The sequence below is a fragment of the Heptranchias perlo genome, chromosome 15 (genome assembly GCF_035084215.1).
Source record: "Heptranchias perlo isolate sHepPer1 chromosome 15, sHepPer1.hap1, whole genome shotgun sequence".
Taxonomy (NCBI): Eukaryota; Metazoa; Chordata; class Chondrichthyes; order Hexanchiformes; family Hexanchidae; genus Heptranchias; species Heptranchias perlo.
This window is the reverse complement of record NC_090339.1, coordinates 54,438,157-54,449,716: the sequence shown is the minus strand read 5'-3', so window position 1 is coordinate 54,449,716 and position 11,560 is coordinate 54,438,157. Positions and strand designations below refer to the sequence as shown.

The 11,560-nt window shown below is 44.4% G+C and overlaps 1 protein-coding gene across 1 annotated transcript in view; it reads left to right on the top strand.

The window, feature by feature from the left end:
• Nucleotides 1–11,560, top strand: part of LOC137332817 (sorting nexin-25-like) — a 39,931-nt gene that overhangs the window by 388 nt on the left and 27,983 nt on the right. The window contains exons 2-5 of the mRNA XM_067996750.1: nt 1–151; nt 1,439–1,491; nt 5,732–5,931; nt 7,939–8,007. Of these exons, the coding sequence (XP_067852851.1) occupies nt 1–151; nt 1,439–1,491; nt 5,732–5,931; nt 7,939–8,007 (473 nt within the window). The remainder of the gene's footprint in view (nt 152–1,438; nt 1,492–5,731; nt 5,932–7,938; nt 8,008–11,560) is intronic.

Below are 11,560 nucleotides of genomic sequence, written 5' to 3'. Positions count from 1 at the left end.
TTTTGGAGGAAGTGATAAATAAGATTTGTGACGCAGACTTTATCAATCAGGCGTTGATCGAATTTTTGGATAAAGACTTGCCTGCAACTATAGAAAAGGAGGTCATTCCAGATGTTCCCCCTAAAACTGAGAAGAACGCTGAAATCATTACGTAAGTAGAGACTTTGTAATACAAGATGCAGTTTCTATCTTCCTCCCTCCAGAACCAAAAGCATTTGTTTTTAGTGAGGTCTCCTCGAATTCTGCCCTAAGCTGCTCCTCTCGTTCTCTAGCGCTGCATCTAATAGTTTTTTTTTGCCCATTTTTTCTGCTCCTCTTCTCATGAAGACGTTTGCCCCGATATTTCTCTCTCGCTCCATTTTCAGGCATCACTGAGAGCAAAAGGTGATAGGGGGTGGGTGCATCGGCCTGTCATACCAGGTCTCCGGCCCCTTTGTGTTGCCCTGAGGCCCCGGGCCTGCACCTATAACAGGCACAGGACAAACACAGCCATGGAGGTGAGATGGGAAGTGGCATCCCTGGCTTTCCTACCCCAGTTTCATCACTGTGCAAAAAGAAGGGTGCCCAATTTGAGGGGCACCCCAAGAAGTTAGCGTTGTACCTTTATGATCCTCTGATCTGAGGGGGCTAGAAAGCAAAGCAAGGAAGGCCTGAACAGGTAAATCATACCTTCTTTTGCAGCACCCCTCCAAACATCAGCTCAACAGCAGCCAGAAGGCCTGGAACCTGATGTCCAGTCTCTCAGCTGCCAGTTACTCGGGCCTGTAGCTGTGCCTAAGTTCCCGCCCCTGTTTCCAGGCATAATACCACGATAGGGGGCTGGGGGTGCGACCCGGAGGCCGACCCACCAAATCTGGGGCACTCTGAAGCCTCGGCAGGCACAATACGCTTTGTGCAAGTTGTGCCTGTTCAGTTGCCCGGGCAAAGGAGCAGGAGGAATATCGGCTCCATTGACTTTTTGCTGGGGTATGTTACCAGGCGTACCAGGTGCCCTCCAACACCTAACTGAAGTGGCCATTTTCTTACTTGTGAGCCAAGATAACAGGGGGGTAATTTTAACCTAACCTACCGGGCAGGAAACCCACGAGATCGGGTGGAACGCTGGTTTTAACCCCATCCAATATTGCTCCCCACTGACTTCAATCGAGAGTGAAATCAGGCAGGGTGTAAAACCAGCATTGCACCCGATCTCGCCAATTTCCCAGTGGGTGAGTTAGGTTAAAATTGGCCCCAACCTGTCAGCAGACTTTTCAAATGCAGGGTGGGGGTGGGGGGGCATCTCTTCTTTGAAATAGTGCCGTGGGATCTTTAACATCTCATCCAAAAGATGGATTCAATCATTATTGTGTTGGTGCTTGAGACATTTTGGAGAAGTTGTTTCGGATTGCTTAACACTTCTGCCTGCAAGGTTGAGACTTTCATTGTTCTGCTCTTGCAGTGAATGTTATATTTCCAATGGGAAAATGAAAAAGAAATCAAAAAAAACAAATGGTGAGTGATTCTCCTAAGACACTGCTTTGTGAAATGTTTTTAACGCTTTGACCTGTTGTGCATCTTGTAATCAGATGATCTATTTTGGCTCGTTATTTCAATTCTCCTCTACTTTCTGGAGTAATGGAAGTCACTGGCAAAGGCCCAGTACACACACGACAACCACTTCTGTGCTGTAAAATTCTATGCTTCTATATTAACTTTCAAATGATCTTTTACTTGATTTGGGGGGGTGGGGGTTGTACCCAAGTTGGGAGAGCTGCCCCACAGACTATTTAAGCAAAAGCCTTATGGAATCATATCTAATCAGCCAACATTCCAGTCTCCTCCATTACTATCCCTGAGTATATCCTGTCCCACTGGCAGGGCAGAGGTAGGAATGCAATGGTATGCAGTCAGGTGGGAGTTACCCTGGGAGTCCTCAAAATTGACTCTGGACACGATGGAAGTCTTCAGATCAAACAGGGTCAAGGAAACCTCCTGCTGATGACCACCTAAAGCATCACCTCAACTGATGAATCAGTACTCCTCTATGTTGGACAGCACTTGGGAAAAACTCAGGGAAGCAAGGGCAGAGAATCACTCTGATTGGGGGACTTCAATGTCCACCACCAACAGTGGCTCGGTAGTACTGCAACTGACCAAGCTGGTCAAATCCTGAATGATATAGCTGCCAGACTGGGCCTGTGTCAAGTGATGAGGAACCAACAAGATGAGTAACCTACTTGACCTCATCCTTGCCAACCCACCTGTTGCAGACACTTCTGTCCACGATAACATTAGTAGAAGTGACCACTGCGCAACCTTGTAAAGACAAAGTCTCATCTCCATCATGAGGATGCCCTCCATTGTGTAATGAGGGGCTACCACTGTACTAAGTGAGACAGACCAAAGACAGATCTAGCTGCCTATAATTGGGCATCATGAGGCGCTGCGGGCCATCAGCAGCAGCAGAATTGTATACCACCACATTCTGCAGCAGCAGCAACAACAACAACTTGCATTTATACAGCGCCTGTAACATAGACAAATGTCCCAAGGTACTTCACAGAGGCGGAATCAGACGAAAATGGAACCAAGGAGGGGTGACCAAAAGCCTAGTCAAAGGGGTGGATTTTAAGGAGGGTTTTAAAGGAGGAGAGGAAAGTTGAGAGATGGAGGGGTTTACAGAGGGAATTCCAGAGCATGAGGCTTAGACGGCTGAAGACACGGCCACCTGTTAACCTTACAGTCCAGCACATATCTCATTCTTTGATCACTATCAAACCAGGAGGCTCCATGAACATCCCCATCCTCAACTGTGATTAAGGCTGAGTTGTTTTCAAGCGTCTTCAGCCAAAAGTGCCAAGTGGATGATCTTACTTGGCCTCCTTCCAAGCTCCCATTATCATAGTTGCCAGTGTAAAGCCAATGCATTGCACTCTACATGACATTAAAGTGGCTGAATTCACTGGACACAGCAAAGGCTGTGGGCCATGACAACAACCCAGCGGTATTGCTGAAAAACCACATACTAGAGGTAGTGACTCCTCTATTTAAGGCATCAAGGCAGCATTCATAGAATCATAGAAAGTTACGGCACAGAAGGAGGCCATTCAGCCCATCGTGTCCATGCTGGCCGAAAACGAGCTATCCAGCTTAATCCCACTTTCCAGCACTTCAATAAGACCATAAGAGATAGGAGCAGGAGTAGGCCATTCGGCCCCTTGAGCCTGCTCCGCCATTTAATGAGATCATGGCTGATCTGATTTTTACCTCAACTCCACTTTCCCGCCCTTTCCCCATAACCTTTGACTCCCTTGCTGATCAAAAATTTGTCTAACTCAGCCTTGAATGTATTCAATGACTCAGCCTCCACAGCTTTTTGGGGTAAAGAATTCCAAAGATTCACGACCCTCTGGGAGAAGAAATTCCTCTTAATTTCCATCTTAAACAGGCGACCCCTTAATCTGAGACTATGCCCCCTAGTTTTAGATTCCCCCATGAGGGGTAACATCCTCTCAGCAAGTACCCTATCGTGTTCCCTCAGAATCTTGTATGTTTCAATAAGATCTCCTCTCATTCTTCTAAACTCCAATAACTATAGACCCAACCTGTTCAATCTTTCCTCATAAGGCAACCCTTCCATACCCGGAATCAACCTACTGAACCTTCTCTGAACTGCCTCCAATGCAAGTATGTCCTTCCTTAAATAAGGGCACCAGAACTGTACGCAGTACTCCAGGTGTGGTCTCACCAGCACCCTGTACAGTTGTAGCATGACGTCCCTGCTTTTATACTCCATCCCCCTAGAAATAAAGGCCAATATTCCGTTTGCCTTCCGGATTACCTTTCTGGATTCAAGTGCACATCCAAGTACTTTTTAAATGAGTTGAGGGTTTCTGCCTCTACCACTCTTTCAGGCAGTGAGTTCCAGACCCCCACTACCCTCTGGGTGAAAAAACTTCTCCTCAGCTCCCCTCTAATCCTTCTACCAATTACTTTAAATCTATGTCCCCTGGTCACGGATCCCTCTGCCATGTATGTCACCAAGGAGCCATAACAAAACTTGAGACTTCAAAGTGAAAACCCTCCAGTGGCTGGTGTCATGCCTGATACAAAGGAGGATGGTTGTCAGAGGCTACTCCATAGCCCCAGGATATCGCTGTAGGAGTTCCTCAAGAGAGTATCCTTGGCCAACAAACCTCTGCTTCATTACTGAACTTCCCTCCATCAAAAGGTAAGTGGTTGAGCTGTTCATTGACAGTTCCACAGTATTCAGCTAGATCCACAACTCCTCTGATAATGAAGCAACCCATGCCAGTAAACAGCAGGATAACATCCAGGCTTGGGCTGACCAGTGGCATGTAACATTTGTGCTACATAAGCACCAGGTGATGACCATGTCAAACAAGAGAATCCCAACCATCTGCCTTTGATCTTCAATGGCACCATCATTGCTGAGTACCTCACCACCAACATCTTGAGGTTTACCATTGACCAGAAGCTTAAATAGACCCGCCATATCAACAACATGGCTCCAACAGCAGAGCAGAAGCTCACCTCCTGACCCCTCAAAGCTGATCCATGACCTACAAGGTTCAAGTCAGGAGTGTGATAGAATACTCACCACTCGCCTCGATGGGTTCAGTTGCAACAATACTCGAAAAGCTTGACACCATCCAGTACAGAAGAATTTGTGTCCCTGCCACCGGCTTAATGTCCAATCCCTTCACTATCAGTGCACTTTGGTTGTGGTGTGTACTATCTATAGGATGCACTGCAGCAATTCATCAAAGTTGCTTTGACAGCACCTCCCTCCCCTGTGACCTCTACCACCGAGAAGGACAAAAGCAACAATGTTGTGGGAACACCGTCACCTCCAAGTTCACTTCCAAGAGACAAACCATTCTGACCTGGACATACATCGCTGATCCTTCATCATGTCTGCGTCAAAATCCCGGAATTTCCTAACAACACCATTATGGAAGCAGCATCATCATCACAACGACTTTAGTGGTTCAAAGGGAAGGCCCACCACCTCCAGGGCAACCAGGAATGGGCAGTAAATATGACCTTGCCATTGTTATCCACATCCTGAGAACAAATTAAGAAAAACTTGATAATCCACGAAAACCCAGTATGGTTTTTGTCTTGGCCACCCCACTAGTGATTAACTCGAATATGTTATGCGCTTGGGGAAGTTAATTGTTAAATAGTTCATTGATTTTTTTTGGTCATCGCTTTAGCCATCTTCAAACCTTTGACAGAGTCTGGCACCATGAACTTATAAACAAGTAACCATCATGTGATCTTATCCAAAAGCTATGTCCATGGCTATCTAGTTTACACTCACATTGATCTGTGTGTGCTGACCCTCTGATTATGCCATTAATTCATGGGTTCCCCTGGGCTCTGTGTTCTCTCCCACTCTGTTCTGCTCTATATCAATGACCTTCTCAGCTTCTTTTTCAACCCTATCAACTCTTTTGCTGATGATTCCTCTATATATCCACCAATTCCCTTCAGATTGTATGCTCTCAATACCCACCAGCTTCACTTCTCTCTCTACATCTTGATCTTCTCCATGCCCTTTGGGACAATGGAAATCTTGTCAGTTTCTTTGTGTCTCCCGCAAGTTAATTCAACTCCAGTTGCACTGTACTGTTCTCCTCAGATGGAGATGTTCTTGTTGTAGTGTGGAATTGTTCAGTGGTTTTATTGCCGTCTTGTTTTGACTGGAGTATTTGTTCTGTTCAAGTACCCCGCAAGTTTCAAAAATATTTCAAAAAGATCTTCAAGAAATCCAAAAAGAGGGAGGATCCTGAAGTTGATTCAACAGTAGACGGCACAGATGAAATTGATGGACAATTTAGATGCCTTTCTTATTCCGACGCGTTGTATTTGGAGAACAGAGTTGATGATTCTGCTGATGAAGAGCATTTAATTTCCTCCGATGAGGTCTGTTGGAAATCCTTTTTAAAGTAATTATAGAGTCCATGTCTATTTTAAACATTGGCTGTACACAACAATGAACAACAAGAAAACCATTGTTTTGTTTGACTAGACTTTGAAATGGGGAATGGCACCATTTGAAAGTATTTCAATTTAGAAATTAAAAAATTTGTCCTGCAAGGTGTTCCTGTTGGGGGTGGGTCTGTGTCAAAATTAAATGTCTTGGAAGGGCCCCAACTTTATCCATTGTTCCTTTGGAAAGAAGGGAAAGGCTCCTTGCCACGTTTTTAACCAGGATGATGGTTTACTTTCAGTGACCATTCTCCACATTGCAAAGCAATTGTACTATTTCTGATTTCCTTCCCTCTCCACCACGGAGAATGAACGCCTCACTATTACTGGAGAGAATCGTTCAAGAAAGCTTGGCACTATTTGCCACCACCAGCAACTTCAGTGTTCTACAAAGCTTTAATGTGGCCAATATTCCAGCCCTAGTTGCACCCAAGGTGCAGAAAACGCATCACTTGCTGCTAGACTCGGTAAAGTCCAAAAGCCATGCAAAGCAGCGTACTCAACGAGAATGGCTTTACCCAACATCAGAGAAGCTGTCAGCCCCATAAAGATGCACAGAGCAGCATTGCAAGAGTTATTGCTGCTGCTTAAACCAGATGACCTAGGTCTATACTAGAAACACGATAATACAAAATACCAATGGCAAAGCTTCACACCACCTCTACAGACATTCCCAGACAGTGTTGTGATTGAGAACTCTGTCTCTAGACACCTGTAAGTTTAAATGCAGAGTTAATCACTTGCTGAGCTAAGGTTGTAGAAACATGAATTCATTTATGGGAAATCTCTGATTTACCTGTTGGTACTCCAGAAAAATTTCCAAATCATCCAATGATCCCAGTAACCAGCAGGGTGTGAATTTCAAAGTACCTGTCCTTGTCATAGTTACATTTGGTTTCACCTTATGTTATCTAATACACAAAACAAATTCAGTTCGGCGGATAGATGAAAACAGTTGAAGCTTGCTGATCAGCAGTGCTGAGTGGATTCACATAATGGCTAATCCCAAACATCTTATTGGAGATAAGCAAGTATTCCATTCCTGGTTTTACCATAGGAACAGGAGTAGGCCATTCAGCCCCTCGAGCACGTTCCGCCATTCATTTAGATCATGGCTGAACTGTATCTTAACTCCATCTACCTGCTGTGGTTCCGTAACCCTTAATACCCTTGCCTAACAAAAATCTGTCAATCTCAGTTTTGAAATTTTCAATTGACCCCCAGCCTCAACAGCTTTTGGGGGGAGAGTTTCAGATTTCCACTACCCTTTGTGTGAAGAAGTGTTTCCTGACATCACCCCTGAATGGCATAGCTCTCATTTTAAGCTTATGCCCCCTTGTTCTGGGCTCTCCCACCAGAGGAAATGGTTTCTCTCTGTCTAGCCTATTAACTCCTTTAATCATCTTAAACACTTTGTGACCCTTGAATTCTAATTAAGACGTATTCCCTTATCTTTGTTGGTCTACCCACCAACTACCAACTTTGGCGGAGAGGATGGCCTTTGTCTTTCTGACCTTGTATCCACGTGCTAGGAGGTAGCCGAGAGTGACCTCGGAAAACTCCATCCTATTTATATGCCTTCCTGCGGTGAAGTGCGTGACCTCTGTTTAGCATTCCTCATGATGATGCAGCTCAGGTCACTCACTGCGCTCGTGATGTTGTGTTCAGCATGTTGGTACTTCAACAGGCTGTGACACTAGGCCATCCACACCAATTTGTGGTTGACACCCTCTCCCCTGTTGCGCTGATTAGATTTATTTTAGCCACTATCAGTGTGATGGGTTTTTTCCTTCCCCTAAATAAACTAGTAGTGATTGTTTTTTGTTATCTATCTCAACACAAACTAAAGGATTCGTCTTCAACAGATTAAATGGACAAGTACTGTGCGTGGCAATCATATCTTCACATAAATGTTTATGGTGTTGTATATTTTCATTTTAGATAAGTAAATGGGCAGAACGAACTGTTCCTGCTTCATCACTAAGAAATTGTAAGATCACCATTTCAGAGGTATGATATTAATTGGTATCTTGAACACAGTATCTTTCATGAAGACTGCACCTACCTGTGGTTGTTTGACAGCTTCATCCTTTTTCTGTTGTAATATCAAAGAATCACTGTCATTTTCTAAAATTCTTTATCCTCGAAGGAATGGTGTGTCAGTGCTGTGGAGTAGAGCAATTTCCTACTTTAGGCACCTAATGTGAGGTACAGTATTGCATAGTCAGATGCAGCATGAAGCATGCTCTGCTATTGATGATGTCCTTATCCAGACCTCAATGCAGCAACTTGCCCCCTACTTCACCAGTGCAAATTTTAATATTTCGCACCTTAGCCATCTTTAAGGATATAGTTGCACTGGAGAAGGTGCAAAAAAGATTTACAAGGATGATACCAGAACTGAGAGGTTATAACAACAGGAAAGACTGAACAGGCTGGGGATCTTTTCTCTAGAAAAGAGATGGCTGAGGAGTGACCTAATTATGAAGGGGTTTGATAAGGTAGACGTAGAGAAGATATTTCCAGTTGTGGGGGAGTCCAAAATATATGATAGTCACTAATAAATCTAATAAAGATTTCAGGAGAAACTTCTTTACCCAGAGAGTGGTTAGAATGTGTTACTTGCTACCGCAAGGAATAGTTGAGGCGACTAGCATAGATACATTAAGGGGAAGCTAGATAAACACATGAGGGAGAAAGGAATAGAAAGATATGCTGATAGGTTTAGATGAAGGAGGGTGGGAGGAGGCTCGTGTGGAGCATAAACACCGGCATAGTCCAATTGGGCCGTATGGCCTTTTTCTGGGCTGTAAATTCTATGTAATTCTTTGTAATCTCAGTGAGATTGTGAATTTGTGGTGTTTTGATCCACAGACTTGTACCCACTAGGAAGTTGGTTGTACTGTCAAAATTCACTTTGTCTCCTTTTGCTTGCAATAAAGGTCCATTTCACCAGCCTGCATTGAATTCAAACTCAGGTTCCAGAAGTGAAAATTTAGTGTTAAATAACATTCTCCATAATCAGCTTATCAGTTGTTACTGTGCCTCCAGTATGGTTCCATTTCATTTGTCCTAAAAAAAAATAAAGGAAATTCTGAGCCATTTTAGTGTTTAATGTAAGAAATTGATTTAGTATGAAAATATAATTCCTTTTGGCAGTGGCAAGTATGCAAAATAATGTTGGGAGAAATTTCCTCCGGCTCTCTAATGGGATAATGAAAAAAATATTTTCTTCCCCAATTCTTCAAAGGCACAGTTTCTTCATGCCTTTTGCTTGTCTAATCAACAACTTTCACCCTTAATCCTTCTTTATCTATAGACATTCTTATCATTATTATCTCTTCTGAAAGAACTTGCATTTATATCGCAACTTTCACATCCCCAGGATGTCCCAAAGTGTTTCACAGCCAACGAATTATTGTGAAGTGCAGTCAATGTTAGGCAAATGCAACAGCCAAATTTTGCACAGCAAGGCCCACATAGAGATAACTGACCAGTTAATTTTATTTTGTGTTGATAATTGAGGGGTAAATGTTGGCCAAGATACTGGGAGAACTCCCCTACTCTTCTTCAAATAGTGATATGGGATCTTTTGCATCCACTTGAACAGCACAAGGTCTCAGATTAATGTTTCATCTAATCCCAAATGGAACTCCCACATCTTCTCCATAGTTAAAGATGTTACCATGAAGCTGCTTCCTCTTTCTTATCAAACATGTCTGTGCCCCTCAACAACTCTTAACTCTCCATAAAGCCCAAGTTCGTCCATCTCTTGACTGCTGCTCCCATGTCAATGGGGACTCTGAACACATCTCTTGCATTCCTGGAGATGATGCAAGAAAAAAGCTTGCTTTCTGATCACTGATCCCCCCCCCTCTCACCTCTAGCTTCTAACCGCTCTCCCTCTTTTACAACCTTTCTTTTGCTTTAATCAGTACTACTGCGGTTGGTGCTCCTCTGAACTTTCCTCCTAAATGTTCTTCTGAACTTCAAATATGCTCATCAACACCCTTTTCTCCTCCATCCTCCTCCGACGCCTCTCCTCTGTCGGCCAGCTGGATGGGACCGCGCTCGCCTGGTTCCATTCTTCTATATCCAGTCGTAACCAGCGAATCACCTGCAATGGCTTCTTTTCCCGCTCCCACACGGTTACCTTTGGAGCCCCCAAGGATCTATCCTTGGCCCCCTCCCATTTCTCATCTACATGCTGCCCCTTGGTGACATCATCCGAAAGCACGATGTCAGATTCCACATGTATGCTGACGACACCCAGATCTACCTAACAACCACCTTCCTTGACCCCTCCACTGTCTCTCATTTGTCACATTGCTTGTCGACACCCAGTACTGAATGAGTAATAACGTCCTCCAACTAAATATTGGGAAGGCCGAAGCCATTGTCTTTGATCCCCGCTGCAAACTCCGTTCCCTAGCCACCGACTCCATCACTCTCCCTGGCCACTGTCTGAGGCTGAACCAGACCGTTCACAACCTTGGTGTCCTATTTGACCCTGAGATGAGCTTCCGACCACATATCTGCTCCATCACCAAGACCGCCTACTTCCACCTTTGTAACATCACCTGTCTCCACCCCTGCCTCAGCTCATCTGCTGCTGAAACCCTCATCCAGGCCTTTGTTAGCTCCAGACTGGACTATTCCAATGCTCTCCTGGCTGGCCTCCCATCTTCCACACTTCATAACCTTGAGCTCATTCAAAACTCTGCTGCCCGTATCCTAACTCGCACCAAGTCCCATTCTGCTTCACCCCTGTGCTCGCTGACCTACATTGGCTCCCGGTCCAGGAACGCCTCGATTTTAAAATTCTCATCCTTGTATTCAAATCCCTACATGGTCTCGCCCCTCCCTATCTCTGTAACCTCCTCCAGCCCTACAACCCTCTGAGATCTCTGCGCTCCTCCAATTCTTGCCTCTTGCACATCCCCGATTTTAATCGCTCCACCATTGGCGGCCGTACCTTCAGCTGCCTAGGTTCTAAGCTCTGGAATTCCCTCCCTAGGCCCCTCCGCCACTCTACCTCTCTCTCCTCCCTTAAGTTGCTCCTTAAAACCTACCTCTTTCCTAATACCTCCTTATGTGGCTTGATGTGAAATTTTGTTTGATAATATTCCTTGGGACGTTTTATTACGTTAAAGGCGCTATATAAATGCAAGTTGCTGTTGTTGTATATCCACGTCGTGTTGAGATCAGGACTGATCCCACAATATCCTATTCTAAATTGTCTTTTCCCAGGACCTTAAAACTTTAATACCTTGCCTCCCTCAGTCTTTCTTTACTTTTCCCGGTATCCTGGCCAGTATTTATCCCGCAACATTACTAAAAAACAGATTATTCGGTCATTGTCACATTGCTGTTTGTGGGACCTTGCTGTGCGCAAATCGGCTGCTGCGTTTCCTACATTACAACAGTGACTATGCTTCAAAAATACTTCATTGTTTGTGAAGCGCTTTGGGACATTCTGAGGTCATGAAAGGCGCTATATAAATGCAAGTCTTTCTTTCACTAGGCTCTTCAATATTTAAAAGGTGTGTTCCTTTCATTGAGC